Below are 25,778 nucleotides of genomic sequence, written 5' to 3'. Positions count from 1 at the left end.
TTTATTTGATGACGTGTGATGTTATTTATTGTTATTTATAATAAAGTGTTTGTTTGATGCAGAAAGTGCAGAAATGGAAGTGATTTTTTGAATGAAACTGGGTGCAAACACACAATACCTTGTCCAAAATAACATTCAAAACTTACTGATGCAGTGGAAGAAGCATCTAAGCTTTTACCTAAGTAAAAGTAGCAAAACCACAATTTAAAACTACTCAATACCAGTAAAAGTCCTACATTTAAAAGTTTACTTAAGCAAAAGTAAATAAGTATTAGCAACAAAATGTACTTGAGCAAATATACTTACAGTACCAGTCAAAAGTTGTGTGTCTAAAGTGTGTCCAAACTTTTGACTGGTACTGTTGTTGCTGATGACAATTTATAAAAATGACAATGAAAAAAACATGCAGGGGATCATATTTTGTTTTTATTCAGTCAACATTTGTTTCTTTACCATTATTACAAAAGTCTTTGGAGGGACTCAAACCTGATTATAAACAAGTGCAAAAAGGATGGGCTGTACTCTCAGTGGTAAAGCATTTAAGGAAGCAGCCTTGCTCTCTGAATGTAAACATTACTGCATAATATCGACATGGAAGACCCTAAAAACGCTCCTAAAAACATTACTTGTGCCGTTTCTGAAGCTTTTCCAAAATAGTGTTGTTGAGATCATTTGTTTGAGTGTCATTTGGAAGAGAAAAAACAGAGAAAAAGATCTAACTATACCATTTAAATGCCAAGTATGTTGTGAAATATTTCCACAGGCGGTTTATAGCACATTTTGTTAAATATATGCTCACATTTCGTAAAAATAAATCAGTGTTGTCAGGCTGTAGCTGCACTCACACATGTGGAACACTTAAATTCAGCCTTGCACCAAAATGCTTGTGATTTGTTTTGTTTTTTTCCACAGTGTACACTTTTGTAATACACACAAACAAGATTTATACTTAAACAAAAAATGTGTGTTCCCGTCTAAAGTAGGAATGGACTCATAGTTCAAGTTAAACATAATTATGGACATCTGGCAACTCTTTTCTATTTTACAGGTTCAGATTTGACAAATAAAATATGAACAGGCATGAACAAACAAAAATGACATAAAAAAAATGAAATCACGGGTTTGAAAAACAGGTAAAAAAAAGATATATACAGTACATAGTGAGTACAAATATAAAAATGTAGTTCAGTAATTCACCATGTTATGCTTTGGACAGTCACATGCATGTGATGCAATGCCTAATTGTTTTATAAAAAGTCCCACAAACATAACATTTTAAAGTGAAACAAGATACACGGGTTGGATTTTTCCCATTTTTGCAGTTTCAACACTGCAGCACCTACATTTACATCTAGTACTGGCTATATAATTAGCTACTGAATATTTCAATGACCTCTACCTCGACTGGTCATTCTTTAACCTGATAATGCTAAGCATTACATTTCTGGCTACATAAAGGTACCTTTAGCTACAGCTTGACAATTCTGTATTCGTTACAAAACCACAGGACCACACGTGAACAAAATAAGGGGAAAATGCCCGTCCAAAGTTAAGATAGTGGCCCTTTTTGTGAAATGCAGCAATACAATAACCCATCCATCATTTTAACATTCGGAAAACTTCTCAAAAGAGAAACACAAACTGAGGGAAGAACTGATGTTTGGTCCAGAGATCAACTCTGGCTCTCTGTATTCCTGAGATGTTTTTTTCTTCCAACAGTCAGTCTGAGTCAGATCCCTTTCACTTAGCTGCTCGATTGTGCATCATTCCTGAAAATAGACACAAATAGAAAAAAAAAATTGCCTGTGTGGTCATCAGAACTACAATCAATCTATAGATTTTTAGTTTGATCAACAATTAACTAGTTTAAATTATAAACATACAAAATGTAGGAAATTCAAAATAAGAACAAGTGCCTTTTTTTCCCAGAATTTGGACATTTCAGTCAGAGATCTGCTCAAGATGTAATTTCAGAAATACAACTGATTAAAACTGTAATCTGACTTATATATCATCTGGCCACCCATTTGGGCCTTAGACCTAAATTTTTAACAGAAAGTCTGCTTTACACACTGGAGGTCTGCATTTTAGAAGATGTGGGCATTAAGAAGGCAGGGAGGCTCTAAAGAAGGATGCTGTTGAGTTGCATTATGGGAAGTGTAGGATTCAGTGGTTTCAAAGCTTATCCCATACTAGGGACTAAAATCAGGACATCTCAGCCTCTGTTGCTTCTACTTTCTTTTCTTTAAAAAAAAAACAAAAAAACAAAAAACAGTTTCTCTAAAGTCCCTCAGCTTCTTGGAATTGCAATAACAGAGGAAATAAATAATGTTTTTTGTTACCTTACAGCCGCAAAACGTTTTTTTTTTTCTGAGTTTATAGGTTGCTAAAAAGATTTCCAACAGTCTGGTGAGTTCGAATTTTCACCCTGTAACAAATTTTATGAGCAGATCTGTGACTGAAATGTCCAAATTCCAGGAGATTGCCATGCAGGACTGTAATAGTACAACAGCATGTGAAGCAGTATACATTTTTGGATGAGGGCTTGTAACCTACGTCATATAATAGATTATCTAATCCGACCAGCAGGTGAAAAAAACTGAAATTATTAATTTTATCACAATGTAGGACTGAGAAAAGAGGCACATTTCATTATTTATGAAGCTGAAACCTGCAAATGTTTTAGTTTAAACATTTACTAGAAGTAATCAAGATTTTGACCAATTGACTTAGAGATTAATCTTTTTTTTCATCATTATCATATGTATTAGAGAGTGTTTATGTCAAGAATGTCATTACCTCGCAGTGTCTGTTGGACCTCAATTGGCAAGTCATCCAGGTCCTTCAAAATGCTCCACAGGTGGGACACTGTGGCCTCTCCCGGCCCCCTCCTGCTCTTCCACTTCACTAGCATCTTCATCTTTTGTATGGCCACGTCTTTCTCTGATGCCTGGATGTCTTCCAGCTCTTTGGTGCTCAAGTCAAGATAGATGGCCACCTGCTTCCATTCCTTGCCCAGCTGTTTGGCCACCTGCAGTAACTGTTTGTCTGACATGTCCTGGCCCTGAGTCGTTGCCATATTCACTCCATCTGGAAAAAGACACACACACGCATACACATACACACAGGTACTTAATTTCAGTATAGTTTTAGACAGACAGGTGCATCTGGAAACAGTGCCGTGTTAAGGTGCAAAACAAAGTTGTGCCTGAAGTTGTAGTAAAATTAGAAGTTGGTTAAAAGAAACAAAAAAACAATAATAAACAAAACATGGAAAGTCACCTGGCATGTCCTGCTGTCGACTTCTTTTACAGTCCGGTTCTTCTTCTGAAGGGCTGCTGCTCCTCTGTCTGCCTGTGAATGAGACACATGTGATGTGAGTCAACTTGTAGAGTTATAAAGCTGAAAGCATGTTATGATGGTAAAAACACATGATTAACAACAACAAACTTACTGTTTGTTCTTTTTCTTGGCCTTTTTTCTGTGGTATCCAAACAGTCACCTGAAAGTATGAAAAACAAGACAAAAGGCATCACTACTCTGGAGTACACCCCAAATTACACACTCTGAAACACAATAATTAGATAGACGAAGCCCAGAGAAAATGGTTTTGTTAATTTGCAGGTGAAAAAATGTCCAGGTTTACATCTGGTCTTTTTATGGCTTCATGTGTGGCACCACAGTCATTGAAAAGCCACTAAAACAATTACTGGTATTATAAGTTAACCGGCAACATGTGTCTAAAAAGCTCCAGGATTTCAATCCTGCCAAACATCACTGTTGCATCTTTGTCTCTCTTTCTGTCTTCCTCTCTCTTGCCATGTTTCCTGTTACTGTTCCCTGTCCAATAATAAAAAAAATGTCTGACAAAACACTTTTCACCCGCAAATCACCAAAAGTTTGCAGTGGGAGACTAAATGCACTGATACCTTCTCTGATGATGGCGGACCATACAGTCTCCTCAGTGTTAATCTCTATGAGAGACAATTTAAAAGGAGGAGGCTGCTCAAAGAAAGCTTCAAAGTAGCCTTTCATCTTAGTCACTGCAAGGGTGAATTTCAAATCCTGCACAGAGACACAAACATAATTGAATTGTGTAGTCAATGCATAACAAATGCAAACTATATGTATACATGAAGTTGAAATATAAATGAGTCCATGTGAGCATACACGCCATACATGCACATGCAAAAAAACACAAACCTCAGGTTTGATCTCCCCCTCTGGCTCGCTCATGAGACGATACGTCCCCTCATCCAGTTTACAAGTGGGAGGCTTCTCTATCCGAATGTAACGGTTCTTGTAGCACCGCACCTGCTTGGCTATGTCCTAGTTAACATACGGCAGGAGGAAAACATGAATTAGAAGTCTTACAGAAGATAAGCAGGCTGAATTGTGATTAACATTCAATAACACATTTTCCACAGTCAGAGTGGAAAAATTGAAGGCATCTCAGAAGAACAAACCACAAAAACACTTGCCCTGGTCAGTGATGGTTAGAGCAACATAATGTACATACATGCCAGTCATTTTTCTAGGTTACAATAAATGTAGTATGATTATTCACCAGTTACATCCTGCCAGACACTCACAACCACAAACGCAAACACATTTCCTGAGTTCCCTCAGCAGTGCAGCATTTAAAAAATGACTTGGCATTATTGTCATGTGACTGTCAGATTTACGTGGCACACTTACAGTAATTCCAGCATTCTGACACATACTGTAACAATAACATTTTTTTGTTGACCATAAAGGCTATTCTAATAAAAAACTATTAACTGTCCTGCAACACAAAATTACTATATAATACTGTATCACCTCAGCACAACAAATTTCTTTCACATCTTTGCTTTAGTTTATTACACAAACATAATGTGGGCGTCTACTGTCAATTTCACAAAGTCTGGAAACATCAAATCCACAACAGTTACAAAAATAGACAAGAAGGGAAAGTTTTTGCCTCGAATTCACTTCTTATTTTTCTTATATACCATTTCATAGGTAAGGCATTTTGCTGGAGTTTTATGTGGTAAGTAGTTGACATGATTGAAAGTGATGAATGAAAAATTGGGGACGGCTTGGATGATGGTCTCATGAATTGGAGTTTTTTGTGGCATACATGTAGAGAGGGTGTTTTATTTTTTTGCTTCCCTCCTTCAGAAAAAAAATTCCTCAAAACACAAAATGTTCAATTGACGTGAAAAGTCATGAGACTGTTATCGCTTCTACAAAAAAACAAAAAATGGCTCATTCACTGTATTTTAAAAGTGGTTTATGAAATGGCTCATATATATATGTGTGTGTGTGTGTGTGTGTGTGTATTTATAAAAATATAAATATGTGTATATATATATATATATATATATATATATATATACACACTCAATAGTAGGACATACAGAAATGTTACTAGGTCCTGAGTTTACAGATTGCCAAAGCAACGCTTACAGAAAACGAACCCAGTGTCTTTTTTAAAACATCTAAAATTGCAGACATTTGCATGTCTGTCTGAAAGGGGCTTCCTCGGAACTGGGTATTATAGATATAAAATAAAAAAGGATCCTGCAACTACAGCAGGTTTTAGGGAAATTTTGTTTCCAAAACAGCTCATTCATCAGTTTTAAAAATTCAAACAAAACACCGGTGACAATCCAGCAGATGTTGCACCTGTCATGTTAGGTGAAAGGGAGGGCTCATGTTGGTCAGAAAACTGTTATTTAATGTAGAGCTTACAAAGGCTCCAATTAGGCTCCAAAGCACTTTGAATTGCCTTGTTGTTGAAATGTGCTATACAAATAAACTTGCCTTGCCTTGCCTTAAAATGATTAAGAGGATTTTTTGAGCTAATTAGGTCCATGCAAGTGATGAAATGGTCTTGCCACTTTATTAGTTTAGGTAAATTGGAAAAAAAGCTGTAGAAGTCACGACAACCTGAACTATCCCTTTAAATGATCCGATCACCAGTCACTTGTGATTGGTGCCATTAAGATGCACACAGTATTCATCAACATGAACTCTGATGTCATTAATTAATGATCTGACTCTGGCAAACTAGAGCCCTATTGTGGAATCTGTAATAGAATCATTAAACAGATGGACTTTAATACCAGTCTCCTTAATTGGCGACATTAACATCTTAAAAATTAATACATTACCCAAATTGCTCATTTTGTTTCAATCAATCCCCTTATCCCCACTCAAGTTATTTTTCACTCAAGTCAAAGATTTAATAAAGTATTTACCAACTTCATCTGGAACAATAGACACTCTAGGATTTTTTTTACTCTACCTTACTTAGAACAGAAGGTGTCTAAAACTCGCCAGCCTACACTGGTACTACTGGGCAGCACAGCTAAGAGCAGCCATGTGCTACTTCACTACTTGTTCCCGGAAGAACCTCCAGCCTGGATCAAGTCTGAGACATACTCAACTACCTTTACTCTTCTGAGCCAAACAAGCTGGGGAAAAACACAAACAAGCCTTTCTTAGAAATACTATGTACATCTTGCATGAGGCCCAAAAATATAATGGGGAAACCCAACAACACCCCCCCCCCACTGTCACGTTTCATGGATCAATAGCAAATTCACACCTGGAAGAAAAGATTCTGGTTTTAAGACATGGGCAAACAAGGGATTAAAGACGATAATGGATCTATACAACGATGCAAGGCTAATGTCATTTACTGAACTACAAGAAAAGTATGAGCCACCTCTCTCAATGCTGGAAGACATTACAGTAAAACACGCTGTCGTAGGGGACAGGTATCACTCCTGTTTGTGGATAAGCCATCTGAGTCTTCAGAAGATAAACTTAAAAGCTAGAGGCTAGATTTACAAGAAGAACTCTCAGAAGAGGAATGGTCTGAGGTATGCCTGAAGGCTCAAAAACAAACAATTAACATGCAGCTTAAATTGCTACAATACAAGTGGATTTAAAGAAAATATTTAACACTTTAAAATTATAAATGCTTCAAATGTAACAATGCTAAAGGAACACTTTTTCACTGTTTATGGGAATGTGATCAAAGGTTTTTGGTAGGGGGTTCTTGATATGGTTAGCTAGAACTGAAAATCCCCTGTCTGCCAAAGTTGCGCCTCCTGGGTATTTATCCAAGGGATTTTATTACTAAGAAGAGTGACCGTGCACTATCAGACTTGTGTCTCTTACAAGCTAAGAGAGCAATAGCTATGGGATGGAAAAATGTGACCAAAACAAGAATGAATCCAGATATTCAGGTTCTATCCTCATGTGTTGCCATGGGAACTAACATGCATTACTAAAGGAAAGCTGGGAATTTTTGAAAATATCTGGGGGAGCTTCATGGAGTTTTTGAAGCAAATGTAGGTAATGATTGATGAAGTCATAGACTGGAGTGGGGGCGGGGAAACCGGGATCAGATTATAAAGTGGAGTAGCCCATGTGATCTGCAATATTTCTGTACATTGTAGTTACTGTAACATCTGTATATTCACTTCTGTTCTATGTTTTTGTTTACTTCCCTATTCATTTGATGGTATACTGTATTTGCTGCCAAGACTGACCATTTCAGTAATATTTACTGTTTGTTATAATTGAAAAACCCCAATAAAAATCTGCTAATAAGAAAAGAAAAAAAAACCTTGATGTCAGATGAGCTGTTGGTGGCCAGGTAGATGTGGAAGCTGTAGTTGTTGTTGTTGTTGTCATTGCCCAGCTGCTTGTAGACCAGGACCACCCCGTGGTGCTCTACAGGCTGGCTCTTCTGGATGATGGGACCCACGGGTGAGAGGGACGACACACGCCACTTTACATGGCTGCCTGAGTGGTCCACTGTCGGCTCAATGAGTGGACGGTTGTCCTTTATGTGCAGGACACTGAATGTCATCTCGTTATCTGGGTCTTCGTGAGGAAAACAGGGATTAAGAAAGTGTAATGTTTCGTTTTTGCTTTAGTGAATGTTTAAAAAAAAGATTATTATAAATTTAATTAAACTTTACTTTGTACGTAAGGTCACACATGTCTTAATTGATCCAGAATTCTATCTTTACTTTCATGCCAGGAATCAATTTGTTAAGTAGGCATGCATGTTATGTTTTTTTTATTTTAAATGGTGAAAAAAATATCATGGAAATGAACTGTTAATTAAAATCATGACAGCCTCCTGGTGACATCTTAATTGGAAATACTTGGCCTTCATAAAGTTGCCTTATGGGCCAAGATCTTTATTAACAATCATTTATTGAACATAGAAGACACCAGGCCTGAGATGACCTTGATATGTATTCTCACCAGCCAGGCAGACAGAGTGAGGGAACTGAATGGACTTAAGGACGGACGCATCCTTGTTGACTGTGTCCACGTTAAATATTGGCCCAGCGAACTTCCAGGAGTCCCGGAGGAACGAGCCAAACTTGGACCAAGACAAGACGGAGTACCGCACAAGGACCCGCTCTGATGCTTCAAACACCAGGCCAGTGACTGTACACTCATAAGTGCCCTCTGCTTCCAGCTGCACCCTGAAACACACACAGAGTCAGTGATGCTGCACATACAGAAATCATTATGACTGTGCACACACCAGAGGAGCATGTAGAAGGTGCCTGCATAGACTCTTCATACTCACTGTAATCGTCCCTTAGAGATCCTCCTAGGAGTAACAAGCTCATTGCCATGGCTCTGTCAAACAGACCAACACAGCTTCAAATTAAAACATCATCAACTACAGATGGATATGTTCAAAGGAAGAGAAGCTCACACACAGCCCTCCCCAATGTCAGGATGTCAAATACAAGTAAACAAGGATAATCAAAAATATCAGGCAGACAACACTGTGAGATGAACATTTGGTTTCTGAGCTCACCTGCTGTATGGCTTTGCATTTTTCACAGCATAATTTGAAGGGCCTCTCATCTGTCAGGATGTATGACAGTAAACGGGATGTTATTTACAAGACAGGTGCAACTATCTCCAGTACACCAGTTGTGCCGTAACATCAGTTATAATTTTCTTACCTTTCCCATTTGGAACCTCTGCTTCAGTTCCAGGGATCAACTCTAGAGGGTAAAATAATTAATGTCCAATATTATTACATGGAATTCACATGACAGAGGCGGAAAACCTTGTGTTAAACCTCTAGCAGATACCCTAGACAAAACTTTTCACATCCTTGGTCAGTTTTTTGGTTGTGAGCGAGGGTGGAGCATGCTCAATTACATGTCAAATTGAATTCTACATTCCAAAAAAGCCCAAAGAGTCCAACATTTTGTGGCATAATTACGTAGTGTGGCTGCCATTAAGATGTGGTTGAGGCTATATTCCGCTCAGCTACCGCTAAAAGCCATGGCAACAAGCTGACATGACGGACTGGATGTAAACAACAAACAGTCAGTTTTTTAAAAAGCAGAGTAGTTGCTCAGTCTAGTAAAGGAAGGTGTCAATAAATAATTAATTAATTTGAAGTTTATCTAGACACAATGTTGTTTCATGAAGTGTCTCACCATTTTTTGACTCCTCAGCATCGGCTTCTTCATTGTCTGCAAAAAATATAAAGGAGATAAATTGAGTGAAACCGTTCTAGCAATGTTCACTATGTTTTGTAAAATCACTGAGTTTCAGGCATCCCATGAGACTCTTCAAATCATCCTGTATGTTGAATTGGTTATATGATGTTAGTTCTTACCTTCTTCTCCTTCATCCTTCTCAGCACAGGCTTCTGGTTAAAGTCAAAAAATGAGAAAGAAGGGATGGTGAGAAACAGAGAAATTATAGGAAAAGTTTGACTTTTTTAGATACGTGGTTATATATGTTTTCTTGCTGAGAATTAGATAAGAAGATAGAAGATACCACTCTCAGATATGAGGGTGTCTTCTCATCTTACTCTCAGTGAGAATGCAAATACGTGAATTATGAGATGTGACAGAGTGATGATAGACTAACCCGAGTCCTCTTCCTCTTCCTCTGAGCTTTCCTCAGTGGATGTACCTGTGTTCTCTGTTCAATAAATCCATATGAGAGGGACACATGAGAAAAATTTTCATTGAACATCCAATGAATGATGAGCAAAATGTCACAAAGTTTTAATTTTACAAGAAAAAAGATTGAAAAAGGGATTAAATGTTAAAAAAAATGACCCATTTTCTTTTGCATGAGTTATATGGAAAGAACAAATGACTTTCACTGGTGTGATGCTATATTTGTGCTTACCTGAACTACTGTTGTCACTTTCTGTCAGATTATCTGCAACAAATTAGTAATTGTTTTGAGGTTAGTATTGTTTGGTCTGTAAAAACTGAAGCATTAATGTCTAATTGTGAGGAAAAAGTCCCAGTACACTTCTGTCTTATTAGTCATTTCTATTGCTACATGATTAATAAGGTTTGCTTTTATCCATATCATGGTCATCATTATGGGACGTTCATTACTTTTAAAGGTTTGATACCATCATCAAACTATTTTTGTGGTTATTATATTACCCAGCAGTTAATGTATGACCAGTTCAGGAAGAGTTTCAGGAAAAGTACATTTAACCTGTGAGTGGGGAAAGTCACTGTGTAGTGAAAAGAGAGCACACAATCATCTGTAAAGCTTGTATACATACTCTGACATGACTCTGTAGTTTTTTTCTTTTTGACATAACAAACCCTACTTAGAGCAGAGAAAACCTCAGCTGCAGTGACATACCCTGTTGCTAAACTCGTCCACTATTCATCACATTCGCACTGTTTAAAACTTTACGTACAAAAGGAAAGTGACGGGGTGAAATGGACTCATGTAGATTTAAGTGTCATAACAAGTAAGAAGTACAGAGTTTTAGCTTCTGTCACTGGGGCTCTTCCTTTAACAGGTACAGCCCCAATGCTTCTACCCTTGTGTACTGTGTTTTTTTAAAAAAAACAGTCTAAATCCATATTAGTCATCAAAAAAGCCCTTAGCAGGTCAGACTTACATCAACAACTTTTCATTCCCTAGCAGCTTAACTGTGGCATCCTGCAAAGAAGTCTGTGATAAGTGCCACGCATTAACATTCTGGCACATTTATACATATGGGTCCAAAGGAACTGCTGCTCCTCTCCTCCCAGTAGCAGCGAATGTCCATGGACCGGGCCATCTGGCTGAGTTCCTGGTCGGCTAATGGATGGAGCCCATCCTCTCTGGCCCACAGAGTTTTATCTTAGACTAACAAGCAGATGCTGCCATCGCTGCTCCGCTCGCAGCAGCTCCCTCATCAATCTCTCTCCTCCACTTCGCTCTATCCGTCTGCGTCACCTCTCTCTGCACTCTCTCTCTTTCTCTCTCTCTCTCTCTCCACCATTTCTCTCTCCTTGTCCTCACATGACTCCTCTGGCCAATCTCTTTCTCTGCTGCTGCCTCATCTAAGCCAGCAGGCATCCCTCTTCACTCTGGCATGGCCGCTTCCCTTCATCAGACTGACAAACAAGGTGGAGAACAAACACCTGCACAAATACACACACACGTGTGCACACACACACACACAAACACACCGGTCACACTACACTTCACACACTTCACAGCTTCAAAGGTTTTGGGTAGTTTCATGGGTGTTGCCTGCCATCTGCTGGTCTAAAAAAACAGGGAAACCAAGGGCATAAAGAGAAGGGTTGATGTGTGATGTACAGTGGTTGTTTTTAACATTTTAGGCCTGTGACCCCTTAACCTCTTAACATACAGTTTTCCCCTTTATGTTAAGGTTGTTAAACTCAACTTATTTCACACTATCTTAGAATCTGTATCAACTTATACAGAGGCAACAATATACAGACAGGTGATGAAGTTAAAGGAACAACTGGTACAGGTCTGAATGCTTGACCCCTACAGTGAGGGGATCTGGTGGCTCTGTTATGCTGTGGGGGGCATTTTGCTGGCATAGTTTGGGTCCACTTGTCCCCTTAGAGGGAAGGGTCACTGCAAATCAATACAAAGCTGTTCTGAGTGATCACCTTTATCCTATGATGAAACATTTCTATCCTGATGGGAGTGGTCTCTTCCAGGATGACAATGCCCCAATTCACAGGGAACGAATGGTCAGTGATGGTTTGATGAGTATGAAAATGATGTGAATCATACGCTATGGCCTTCACAGTCACCAGATCTCAACCCAAGTGAACACCAATGGGAGGTTTTGGACTGACGTGTTAGACAGCGCTCTGAAGAATGGTGTTCCTCAGCCTTAGCATTGATTCTACAAGTCTCTGGAGCTCTTCTGGAGGGATGAACACCATTCTTCCAAAAGATATTCCCTCATTTGGTGTTTCAAAGATGGTGGTGGAGAGCGCTATCTAACACATCAGCCAAAAATCTCACATAAGTGTTCAATTGGGTTGAGATCTGGTGACTGCGAAGGTCATAGCATATGATCGACGCCATTCGTTTACTCATGAAACCATTCAGTGACCCATCGTGCCCTATGAATTGGGGCGTTGCCATCCTGGAAGAGACCACTCCTATCAGGATAGAAAAAGACTGCAAAATATTTTTTATTAAAAAGTAATATTCTTAATGTCTTGTGCATTATTTCAAATACATGTCCCAAAAATTCAGCCTGACACTTCTATCTTTATCTATCTTCATAAACCCTGGTATATCCACCAGAATTTAAAGCAAATGTATGTGGGTTTGAACAAAGTGTGGATGCAAGAGGTCACTAGGAATGCACCACTCTAATCCACCCAGCCAGTATGTAATGACTTATCATCAGCCACATGTGACAGATTTTTGACTTTTGTAGTTAATGTCACTGTTTCAACAATCAATTGCATTCATTCAGTGATGGTGGGTCACAGCATCCTCCTGGCTGTGGATGAGTTCCACGCAGTGGGGTATAAAGATTTTGTGAAATGTGAGAAAAATAGAGCACTCATACTGGATCGGTAGTTGTATCAGGAGACACTTTGAGTTGAGGTATTGCAATCGATATTCAGAGAGAAAAAGTCAGATCCCTGCATTCCTAATCATCACTAGTTGAATGTCTATCTATTATGACTAGGTCAACTATAGAGGGATTTTTAAAAAATGTTAAAAAGACTAAATATTAAAGGAACATCTGAAAAAATAAACACATTTTTGTGTACAGTACAGGTGGTATAGTGTGGCATTTTAAAAAGCAAATGCAAATCTGGGGACACAGATGATTGTGCAAAAATCTTGTTGCCCTTTAAGGCAAATGATATGGGAAGTAGAGAGGCCAAGCAGTGAGAGGACAACAGAGACAGGAAGGAAATCAAAAGTAGTGACATATAATAGATGGGGATGCACACCTTTTTAATATTAAAATGTTCCAGGTGACATAGTACAGTCACCAAATTAAAAAAAAACCACACATCTGCTCTGTGAGAAAATGAAAGGAGAAAGAGTGGCCAACAGCGAGGAGGAGGGAACTGAGTAGAATATGGGTTGATGTTTACCTTTGTTTTCAGGCACAGGGATATCTCCGTCTCTGTAGGGCAGAAGAGATAACATTCAGACAGCTACAAATTACACAAGAAGCATGCAAGACCGTCTAGCATGTGGTGACAATCTTTGGATGAAATGTAGACGTTAGAAGTTATGGCTCTTATTATTGTGCAGCTGCACGTTCTTGTAGTACACCACTTCTGCTTTCAAACAGGAACACACGCAGTCGGGTGAGCTTGAGAAAACAGGAAATGTGTGCAAGCTGCCGCATCTCATTTTTTCACACTTCTGACACAACCCATCCTGCCATACTATAGATTCACCTTTCCACCCAAACTACCACTCTGACCTACTTTCAGAGCAGTGCTGGTGGCCGGGAAACCGGCCATGGAAAGATACCAGCTGGAGACTTTTGCCATTTAACAAAAGTGTGGCTGAATGATTCATATTCAATATAGTCATTTATCTAGTTTCAGTGGTATCATATTGTGATGATATGATATGGTGTCATTGTTTTTACAAAGTTCTGGTTTCCAAATAATTGATTTCAAGAAAATTGTAATTACAAACTAATAAAAATTTCTTTTGTTTTACAAACATGAAAAATTTTGTGATATATATCAATGTATATATGTATACATTGTGTATACAAGATGTATAAAATATTACTTAAGTACAAGATTTGACACAATGGATAATATAACAAGCTTTTAAAATACAACACATTGTTAAACTATATATAAAGTAGTTCAAACTAGCTCCACCTCCAGCAGCTACAACAGTAACATGCTGCTCAAACGCTGATGCTTCAGTATTAATAATCTAAAGATGTCATTTATAATAATATATCAGTCAGAGGGACAAAACGAGTACTTGTGCAGCAAAATGTACTTTTACTTAAGTAGGATTTTTCATGCAATACTTTTGCTTGTAATGGAATATTTTTACAGCGCTGTATTGGTACCTTTACTTAAGTAAAAGATCTGAGCACTTCTTCCACCACTGTATATATTAGACATCAATACTAGTTCAATCTGACTTTTAAATCTTTTGATATGTGCTACATTGTCCGAGGAATTTAGTAAATCATTGAGCCATGTCCAAGTGCCATAGTTTAAATGTTGTGTCAGAGCAGAAGACTGGAGAAACCTGTTAACATAGTCTGAGCTTTAACAAGAGGCAACACGCTTGAGATCTGTCTGGGGAAATCCAGGGCGGGCCAAACCCGCAAGATGAACAATTTCACCACCAGCAGGCGTAGGTCACACATCTAACTCTGCATCTGTCTGTGTTGCTTTTCCTGTTTCGCTCCCTCTAGTTGTAAAACTGCAGAACTAGGTCATAGAAGAGTAAAATGATATGTCAGAGGATGAGGGATATTAAGGTTGACAACATAACAGTCTTTTATTTAGTATGTGTTAATTTGTGATAAGGCACCGTGGTTTCCTGTTGTTTCCAAACATCTGCACAGGAAACACCGTTTCCTACTATTCAAGGTAAGCCTGTCCACAGCTCTGCCAGATAGCCACACCACAACGACATGGAGGCTCATTAGTTGCCATGATAATCATCTCTTCGTCTTTGCAAGCTTTGCTTTCCGTTGTTCAAATGTGTTCAGACACAATGTATTTACTCCCTGCATGAGTTCTTGTTTCTATCTTCCTTTCCACAAAACGCGATAATAAAATCTTCTGTGAGCGTCTTGGTCTGTCTCTGGTTGAAAGATAAAGGCCACAACATTTACATGTTTCCTACAGCTTCCCATAAACACAATGTAGAGAGAGGACATCTGTTTGTAGATAAACAACTGTCAGTTGGCCTGCGTCTACTGCACAAGTTAAAAAAAAACAAAAAACTGTTGACCTTTAATACTTCCACTGATTGATATTATACTGCTCTACTTTCACCGTGATCTTCACAGGGTCAAAGAATGCCTTTATTCAAAATATGATCCTGTAAGCTTATATCATCCTGCCACTGCTTCTCTCTTTATATTAAACTACTTACATGTCCCTTATGCACATTTAATTTCACTGAATATTCCATAGGCTGTAGTACAATGTTTATAATACAACATGTTATATTATATTGTTCACTTAATGACTTTCCCAGGCCTTATCACTCACTGAATGGCCCCGGCAACAACACAGCAGTACTCACTGAGGACAATGAGTCATCAGTATCACCTTACCTGTCTGCTCTACACAATACAACTGATAATAAATATTGTATAACTCTTCAAGATTGGTGGATGGGTGTGAATAAAGAGTTTCACCCTCTGTTTTGCATATATCTATGTAAAATAGTGAGACATTTAACATTTTAAATTATCCATAATGATGAACTGAAAGCAGGAGGTTATATTTTGGTGCTTGTATTAGTTAAAGTGCTTGTTTTTAGTCGACTCTGTGGTGAGGTTACATTGACAAAATAGCGCACATGGCGCATGGCAGATATTTTTCTCTCCTACAGTATCACTATAAGCACGTGTGTGTTTATTTTCAACAGTATAGCCTATGACTTCATGTACGATTATTGTCAATCCTAAGAGGTCGTTTTCAAACAGGCTGTTTTGCAACATGATACATTGTAAGTGAGTCATCACAGTGTATCAACACAGCAGCGTGCAGAGCAACAAAGAGGTCACTGCTTCCGTACTATCGTCTGTTTGGATCCATGTTTGTTTACATGTGATTGTTACAATGAAGCAATGGTTGCACATTTACTTCTTTTACTTGAAATGCATTACACAGATGGCACCAGGCAACGACAGACACAAAAGACTCCATTTCCTGTATTATCGCCATGCAGTTTTTCGCGCTGGTTTTATCCACTGCAGTGCAAACAGTACCCACACAAACACAAACACTGATATAAAGCCAGAGATTAACAGTTTATATGCTTTATGTTGACATTAAAAATAGTCTTACCCGTCCTCCAGGTGACAAGCCGCTCCGCAGCTCGCCATCTCCGCCACCATCCTCACTATCTCTCTCTCTCTCTCTCTCTGTAATCAAACCCCGTTATACTTTCTGTTCTTCACGGCGTGCAGCGTCTGCGCGTCAAAGCACCTGAAAGGCAAAATGATGCAACCATTGGCTATCAGTGTTTCCTTAAAGCGCCAAGCAGTAATTGGCGAATTGGTGGTCATCAAAGCCCTCGTTGCTCGACAACTTCTTCACATCACTTGTCCATTTGAGTGCAGCATCCCTTCATCGGAAAAAAACAAAACATCTGGATGTTACCAAAAAAAAAGGCGCTTATAGTTTCCAAAATCCAAAAACAAAACAGGCATCCGGCCTTTTTGCAGTGTAGATATGAATGTATTGTTTGCCTTCACAAATACTGCGCTTGTTGTAGATGCAACAAATACGACACAGATCTTATCATCATGTTGTTCAATACTGATCTGTTCACTGCGGATGGCGCCGCTTTCAGGATCTGCGGTGCTGCGCAGTTGCGGCGCAGCGCGTGAACGCACATCAATAGACGCAACATGTGGGCGGGAGAGAAGCATCGCGCCTTCAGCATGGGCTTTGTAAAGTTATGTTGATGAATTACAGTCGGATCCCCAAGTCCCATCCCAAATCCCCCCCCACACCCTTTTTTAATATCAGAGATAACAAGAATACGGAAAGAAGTCATTGATTAGGGGAGATACACACCCTACACAGCAGCAGCAGCATCTCTGATGTTTGTGGAAAGACAACACAGGATAAAGTGAAATCACTGAACATTTTAGACATTTATAGAGTCTACATCTGGTCATCTATTTCCATTACAACATAAAGATTTATCCTAAAATGAACTATTTCAGTAAAGGAAAGAGCAAGTAGTTGGAGAATCAAGCAAACTGTGATCGTGTTTACTCTTCTTTCCAAATAAGGTGTCTGTATTAATCTTAGAGGGTTTTTTTTTCTTAGTTGCACGTTTTCTCCCACACAGAGAACAGCACAGTACAAGTAGGTCACTTTAAGCGGGAAAACATCCACATCAGATTACCAGGCTGCATTACAGGCAACAAACCACCAGATGTCACATCAGACAACAAAACAAGTACCAGTCAGCAGCCACACTAAGCCTCTGCAAAATATCCTTGCACCGGAAGACATATTCAAACTTGATTCATGTATTTGACATTGCAGAATTAAGTTAATAGTGACATGTGTAAAGAATCAAAGAAGACTTAAAAACTTCAGTCAGTATCTATCACAGCTCACTGTCCAGCAGAGAGAGCAAAAGAAAGGGAGGGAGAGCTCTCTGGGAGATGTCCAGTGGGAGGAATGAGTGAAGGATCAAGGGCTTTCCTATTGATCTTCCACTCATTGATCTCTTCCCTTGTTCCTCTCTCCATCCACCCGTCCAACTTTTTAAGGATGGATATGCAGTTTGCAGAAGAGAGGAGGGAGACAAAGAGAGAGAGAGAGAAAGAGAGAGAGAGAGAGTGAGATGCCGCAGACTAACAAGGACGCTATCCAAGTCTGAGAGTCTAAAGGGAGAGATCAGCTCCTCTGTGCAAGAGGAGACAGCACGACATCAGACTCAGTGGCGAGACGATACCCCCAATACCTCAGGAAATTAGAGGAGATAAACTGAGAGCAGTGGAGGAGAGGAGGGGGGAGAGAGAGAGAGAGAGAGGGAGAGAGAGAGAAGAGGACAGGAAAGGTCAGAAGCACAGGAGAGAGGTGGATGGATGCGAGGAGAGGGAGTAAGAAACAAGATGAGGAAAAAGAAAAGGACTCATGCAAATCTTGACTTCCTGAAGACTTGAATTGATATTGAAAGGCAAAAAGTTGAGGAAACTCAATATTTTAAAATGCCATATTGCTGTTTCACTCACATGGATTGTTTTGATTCACTGCCTGTAATTGGACGTTCAATGCACTGATTCCATTAAAGAAAGGAAGTATTTGTTATGATTTTTGGCTTTTGTGCTACTGTAATTAGCATACTAAGCACTGACAGACTGGAAAGACTTGCTTTTTGACTTGCAAGTCAAGTATCAAAGAGTTGGACTTGATCCCAAAGCCTTAAAAACAGCTCTTGGAATTATGTCCAATGTGTTGTAATCATACATTTCTAAAAAGCAAGTAAAAAAGCAACAACTGACATAATCTTTCCCTCCACTGCAGCTCAGTTAAAATAGCATTTGTGTGTGTGTGTGTGTGTGTGTGTGTGTGTGTGTGTGTGTGTGTGTTATGACAGGGCTTTTTTTTTTTTTTTTTAACAGATGGACTAACCTGTTTGGAAACGATGATGTCAGACACCCTAGAGGGTTAATATGAGCCTTCATTGTGCAGACTCATTATCCATCACATAGACACACATACACACACACTCAAAATAACACACCCACACACACACATACACACACACACACACACACACAGCCACTCACGTATACGGATAGAAAGAGGAAGAAAACCCATACCTCTGTGCTCAAACATCCCCTTTTATAACATACATGTATTCACACACACAGATGCACAAAAGGTGTCCTCTTACTCTGCAGATGAGGAACGCCACATCCTTTCAATTTCAATGGGCCATTTTGCCATCCGGGCTGAGTTATCACTGGAAAGATCCATAGTAACAAAAGAGCCGTGCCTGCTGCAGCTCTGCATAAAGAAGCCAGAGAGACGTGAACAGGGACAAAGAGCAACACCTTTGCATGGAGAAAATGGGAAAGAGGCTCTGGAGATCATCCAGCCATGAAAGATTTCAGAGGGAATCTCTTTTTAACCCCGTATAATGTTTAATGTATGGGCCTAAGAGTTGGCAGTTTTCTAAAATTATTTCCTGAGCAATCAATAGGATAACCTCCCTGTGTGAAAGCAACAAAAAAAAAAAAAAACCAAAAAACAGTGCAGTGTTGTTGTACTCTGATACAGGGTTTTGGATCAACAGGGGAGAAATGTTTCATAAAGTGTTACTTAATAGCAGACAACTTTGGACTTGGATTCAAACGCTAATGATTTGCGACTGAACTTGTGACTTCATTCACCGAGCCCTTTTCCCTTTTGATTTCATTATCCGAGGCCGGTGTTTGCTTGTTTTATGTCTTTTTTGTTGTTTTTCAGCATTCACTTCTGTTTGCTGTTGCCATCATCTCGTTTTTGTTTTTTGTCCTTTGGGGTTGAGATGTTTTATGAGTCCTTTATTTCTTCATCTCACCCACATAGTTTATACTCCTTTTGTTCTCTATTTTCAGAGTTTTGTGATTTAAATGAGAAAATAAACCTAAGACCCCCCAAAATGATTGTTTTTATCACATTTCTCAAAATGCCTTACAGCAACAACAACAGAAGCTGAGAGGCTGTTTTGACATAATGTCCTTTTATTTCAACTGTTGATGAGGATAATTCATTTTGAAATTTAAACTCTACAGTGCAGTGTTATGTAAGAGATAGTATGATATAGCAAATAAGGTTAATGTAAAGCAGCCCTGTGAGGCTGTTTGCAGCGATGCTTTGAGCTAAATGGTAAATTTAGCAATGCTAACATACTCACAACTATAATGCTAACTTACCATCACCTTAACATTTGCTAATTAGCACTAAAAGCAAAGTACAACTGTAGCTGGTGGGAATGTCATTAGTTTGGCAGGTATTTGGTCATAAACTACAACTCAAAAATGTCTGACGTGATGATGGCGCTAAATTAGAACTTAGGGGATCACCAAAGGTACTACAATTCATCTTGAATGTGTGCACCGAATGTCATGTTGGCACTAAAGGCAAAGTCAAGGGATCACCAAAGTCAGCAGGATTCATCATCTGGGAACCATGAATATCTGGTACAACATTTTATGGCAATCCATCTTACAGTTATTGAGATATTTCAGCCTGGATCAAAGGGGCGGACAGGCTGACTGACATTGCTATCCCTCCCTAGAGCCATGCCGCTAGCTTGGCTAAAAAGGTTTGACCACTTAAACCTCTGTGCTCCAAATATTCACTTTAAAAGGCAGCTTCCAAGTCAGATAGTCTACATTTTCAGTAGAGTTTAACAACATTATATACTTCCTATATTCTCCATCTGTTTGTATCTGATTGCTTTGAGGCTATATCAAATTTATTAAATTAGATACTCAAATCTAATTTGCTGTTCTCTATAGATGCATTGTTTTGATTAAGTGGAAAATTCCACTGTACATCATTTACACAAATTTGTCTTTAATTTGGCATGCAATATTTAATATCTTTGGAAACCCTGGCATCTTGATTACAATGCAAAATAAATTTCTGCGGATATGAGCTTTGTTTTCACACAAGTCTGCCAAAAAATCCAAAGAGCTGAAGAAGTCATAATATACAGTATCACAGAGGTTACATATCTAATGTACAGCAACCCATGTATGGATGTTCATTTTGTGAAAGACATCAGAGTTGATCCAAAAACATTTTGTATCATGTGTAAATTCTGTTTTCTAAGATGACATGCACCACATCTGTTCCTGATGTTGTCAGTGTGTGGATTTGACACCTACACAGAATTCTAATACTAACCCAGACGGGATTGGCTTTAATTGTTGTACATTTCCACATATTAACAGATTTCCTGTCTCTGGACATCCATAAAACTGGATGGAGGGTTGGAGGGAAGAGACAATGAATGAGGAATGGAGGCCGTAATTGGGGAAAAATTGGGGAAAAAAAGAGAGGTTAGTGCCTGCATGTCTCCAAGGAACTCGAGTTGACTACCCCCTCCATTTCTCCTCTCACATTAGTCTACACCCCCCACCCCTCCATCTCTTACACATACTCTGCACTTATTTCTCTATATTACTGTATACTTAGCCTGTCAGCATTTCTGTATAATGTGTGTTGTGTCATGGCCTCTTTCGCTTTTTATCTTTCCCTCTTTTTCTCCGTGTTGTTGATTCCATATTTCAGAGCCCTCAGGGAAGTCTGTGCATTCAGAGGCCACAGAGCGTTGAGTCCTGGGACACAACGTGGGCGTTCTGGTAGGAGGGACGCAACTGAAGACTTAAGTCTAGTCACCTTCTGAAGCGCAGACCACCCCTCGCCCCCTCCTCTTCTATGAGTGACTCAGCGCAGTAGTGCGGAGGCAGGGGGTCAAAAATCCCCTGCCCTCCGCCTCCAGTCTCAAAACATGTGGTAATGGGAACATTTTATCCTATATTTAACCTCCAGGTGTCTGTCCGGTATGTATGAGTGTGTGTATGTATGCGTGTGAGTCATCTGCAGTTGGTTGTTTGTAGACGGGTTATCTTATAGGGAAAAATGAGGTTGTCCTGGTCCTTTGGATTGGTTGGGGGCTTTTTGGCAGTCGTGGAAAAGCTGTGTCTGGCCCCCCCAGGGCTCCACAGTCACCTCACTCTGATGAGAACTATTAAATCTGTCTGAGGGCGAGTGTGTGTGTGTGCATTAGATTTGTGTGAAATGCACTGAGGAAAAGAGTCAGGACATGGGAGAATAAAGTCAGTTGGCTATCACTGTGTAAATGCAGTAATACTGTGAATGTAATGCCATTGTTTTGCTTTGTCAGCTAAATAAAGTTGCAGTTTAGTTCAACATTTCTCAGACAGAATATCATTAGCCATGTTCAGAGTCTTGATCTCGCAGCAATAGGCACCCCTGTGGCAGTGTGGAGGGGTAGTATTGCCAAAAAACAAAAAGACAGGGGTTGATATATATCTGCATAAATCTATCCAGGCAAAATGATGTTCCCATTTATACAGAAAGCAGTGATGCTGAGTCAAATCACTTAGTGCAATTACCCATCAAACCTGTCTAAATGATAGAAGTGTATTATGCCCTAGGATCATCGTAAGAGCAACCTTATACAGTTATTCACCATACTGTCAAAAAGCCCAGCTCAGCAGAAACCTTCCAGCTCATCAGATTTATTAAGAGCACTGAAAGTGATTCCCTTGAGACTGAAAAGGGGATTTTACCCCTCTCTTTTTGTTATGGATTTTTTTGGCCTCTTGGAGCAGGTTTTCTCCTCAAAGGAAGTCTGAATTCTGATTCATCATTGAGCCAAAAGCTACACAACGCTGGGAGAACAAGCCACATAAAGGTAATAGGCGCCCACTTTCTTTCAAACATGTTTGCAAGAAATGACCACATCCACACGCTTGTTCAGTGGAGTTCTGACTGGAAAAGCACAAAGTTTATGCAGTTAAGTCTATCCCATGACCTGTGTCACATGTCATCCCTTCTCGCTTCCATTTGTCATCCACTCACCACCACACTTTGTCCAGTATCATATAAATGAGAAAAAATGCTTGAAACTTTAACCCCACAAACAAACTACAATACAAATATAGATGCCCCATACATAAAAGTATGCACGCTCCTCTCAACGCACGCACACACACACACACACACACACACACACACACACACAATCCCATACACTTAAAGACCTCTGAGCCAGCAGAGCGATAAGATTAGAGGAAGTACGTGGGTGTGAAATAGCTGTGGTGTGGGACTTTCTGGATTCACACAATCTACACTGACTGCAGGCCCTGCTTTTTATTAGAGTTCAAGCTGATGGGAATACACAGACGCTGATGACACCCACACACGTATCCTGCATTTCTGGGCCTAAAACTGCATAGATACAGTATTTACACAACATTAAACAAGCCAAAAATTATGCACTCATCCTCCATAGTCTGCAATTTCCCAGACACAACTATTATTACATATGCTTACACAGCAAGAGATTTTTTTAATATAATCTGTGACACTATATGATTGATTATATAACACAACAATATATCATATGATGTAAAGATCAGATTGTTTCCTTAAATACAGCAAGAAAAGACGACAGAGGCTCAGGCTGGTCTCGGGGCAGTAACCCCGAGGTTGTGACTTCTGCTCTGGTGCAAACAAAGCAAAAGCCAGAACCATCAGTGGGTCCATTAACAAAGCCCAAGGCCTGACAAGGCTTTCTTTGTTTCATAATTAATGCAAACGTGATAACCGTGACATTGACCGTTGGGAGGTCCGTACATCAACGTCTCTGACACATGAAAATGAACGCTGCCATTCATCATTATACAGAGCTAATGGACCCCATAAGACTGAATTATTAAGCACAACACAAGAGACCTTTGTGCCAGATTAATGGAAGCATACAGCACATCTATTACAGTGATGCACTAGAGTCAGTGTGTTATCATTTTAATTGTTAGCCATACGGGAGGCTACTACTTCAAATTATCGTGTCAGTTAATGCAACATGAGAGCAGCTGCCATTGTGTTGCTGGTGTTAACAGATTTGTTGTGTACATACTCCTCACTGTTTCATCTCAATCCTCTCTCTCATTCTACATCTGTCTATTGAAGTTCATGCCTCAGTGTGCATCAAAAACCCATCTGTTAAATTACAGAAACCCCATTTTTGTAAATATACTACCATGCATTATTAGAAAAAACACAGAACACTTGTCCTAATGTCCTTATCTGGTTTCCAATTAGCTTGATGTGTTTGCTGAAAGCTGCTCCTGGATGGACTGAGGACAAGAAAGAGAGGGAAGATAGATAAAGACAGAGAATTTTTAATTTTTTTTATATAAGAGCAGCACTTTGTGGTGGATGTAAGGGAAAGCGGGAAAAAGAGGCAGGATGTGAGGTTAGCACACTCTCGAGGAGGAGAAATAATGAGATAAAGAGGACAAACAAGTAAATGAGCGGAGAGGGAACAGATTATAGTTTGATATATTGTCGTAAAATCTCAGTGATCAGTGAAAAACAAAGATTTAAAAAAAAATGGAAACATTGAAATGCACCCTGCTTTCATAATTACTTAGACTGGTTTAATTTGGGTTGCATTACAAATCTAAAGATCACAAGCTTTCCTCTTGAGAAAGCAGAATTTGTCTTTACTTTCAAGAGACAGTGTATATTGAAAGCTGTGGTCAAAAATAGCAGTTGTTCCCTTTACATGTCAATAAGTGCCCACTAAGAAGCAGAATAGCAGAAGTGCTGGGAAAGCCCTCGAAACAATGGACCGAAAAGGGTTTCTGAACTCAACTCTCAGAGCAACTGGCCACCAGCTATTGATTGTGTATTTGTTTATTTGGTTAGAAGGACGCCCTGCGATCACGTTTCCGTAATCGAGGCAGATTACAGAGAGAAATATGATGCTGCATAAATTAGGTTGCATGATCCTGCCCTTCTACTGAATTTCACGTCATAATTCTCCAGTAATTCAATTTGGTATATTGTGCATTAGGCCTTGTTTGGGAAAGAAAGGAATACAGACTGGCTATTAGCGATAAAGAGTAACATGAAGACAAAAGGGGCTAAAACGTTCCCTAGTTTAAAAGGATCCGACACATGATTTACACTGGAGACCTCACAAAACACAGTGAGACCATATCTCATCACTACGATCCCCTTTATCTAAAATATAGTAACTGTAGTCTTCTCTGTTCCATCTAAATATCATAAATCCTGTTTACTGAGGAAAAGAGGGAGAGATAATCCTTTCAGATTCAATAAAGACATTAAGGCTTCCAGAGTGACCTTTGTCAATCTACTACAGCCACTGCAGAAAATTATTCATACAGATGCTGATTCATTGCAATACGACAAATTAATCAGATTGGCTTAATTAATCAGTTAATATTCAGTATTTGTAGCACGGCTTACTGAGCCGTCTGTCATACTTGGATGTTGTCCAAAGGAACATCTTTAATGTAAATTAACACATTGGGCGAGGAGACTATCGTTTAAACTGGAGATTTAGTTTTATGGTTATGTTCTTCAATGCTGCAGACACATAGTCCTCTGGGGTGATGCTGGACTAATGTGAATCCAGACACTCTTCTAATGGGGGGCCATTACAGCCCACATTGCGAGAACGATTCATTTTTTATGAGAGGGGTAGATCTGTTGGCGCCTTATATCAGGGGCATTTACCCTTATTGGTTACATCTGGCACTGTGTTCATTCAAGAGTCTGTAAGGATATATGTGTAAAGCATGGTTCAGCCTAATGGGGGCAATGGTCCCTAAAACGGGGTCTGAGGACTTGTAGGGATCCTTTAGGGGGTTGCCCCCAGTGGTGAAACGTAACCAAGTACATAGCCTACACTCAAGTACAAATCTAAAGTGCTTGTACTTTACTTGAGTTGAGTATTTCATGCTACTTTACACTTCCACTCCACTACAACTGAGAGGATATTATTTTATTTGACAGCTATAGTTTTCAGTTTGGGTACTATAAATATTAAGATTTTACATACAAATCATATTTATTATCTTAAATATGTGTATACATGCATTAATGTGTAAAATGCTATTTACACATGTGTAATCATAGTCCAATAATATAATACATAATAGTGTAACGTTTGCAGGGGTCATAACTTTTAACTTTTCAAGTACTTTTTGCTAATAA

General features: G+C 39.2%; 1 protein-coding gene across 1 annotated transcript; it reads right to left on the bottom strand.

Moving 5' to 3' along the window:
• Window positions 1–406: 406 nt before the first annotated feature.
• Window positions 407–16,856, bottom strand: si:dkeyp-97b10.3. The gene is made up of 17 exons (XM_042414724.1): window positions 16,326–16,856; window positions 13,407–13,438; window positions 10,189–10,221; window positions 9,922–9,975; window positions 9,665–9,697; window positions 9,483–9,518; window positions 8,997–9,038; window positions 8,846–8,895; window positions 8,609–8,661; window positions 8,275–8,501; window positions 7,625–7,884; window positions 4,204–4,329; window positions 3,930–4,065; window positions 3,455–3,502; window positions 3,283–3,354; window positions 2,800–3,090; window positions 407–1,769 (listed from the first exon to the last, which is right to left on the bottom strand). Exons 1-17 carry the CDS (start codon window positions 16,373–16,375, stop codon window positions 1,741–1,743), a joined length of 1,572 nt encoding a protein of 523 aa, XP_042270658.1. The 5' UTR covers window positions 16,376–16,856; the 3' UTR covers window positions 407–1,740.
• Window positions 16,857–25,778: the final 8,922 nt, after the last annotated feature.

Source organism: Thunnus maccoyii, chromosome 6 (assembly GCF_910596095.1).
Source record: "Thunnus maccoyii chromosome 6, fThuMac1.1, whole genome shotgun sequence".
NCBI lineage: Eukaryota > Metazoa > Chordata > Actinopteri > Scombriformes > Scombridae > Thunnus > Thunnus maccoyii.
The sequence above is the reverse complement of the archived record's forward strand: the minus strand, read 5'-3'. Positions and strand labels throughout refer to the sequence as shown.

Bases quoted from the DNA above. Each gene is read 5' to 3' on its own strand.
- si:dkeyp-97b10.3 (XM_042414724.1), bottom strand. From the start codon at position 16,375: ATGGTGGCGGAGATGGCGAGCTGCGGAGCGGCTTGTCACCTGGAGGAC. The intron at 10,222-13,406 runs GTAAACATCAAC...AATTTGTTGCAG, and splicing joins CCCTGTGCCTGAAAACAAAG to ATAATCTGACAGAAAGTGAC. The intron at 4,066-4,203 runs GTTTGTGTTTTT...GTCTCTGTGCAG, and splicing joins AGGGGGAGATCAAACCTGAG to GATTTGAAATTCACCCTTGC.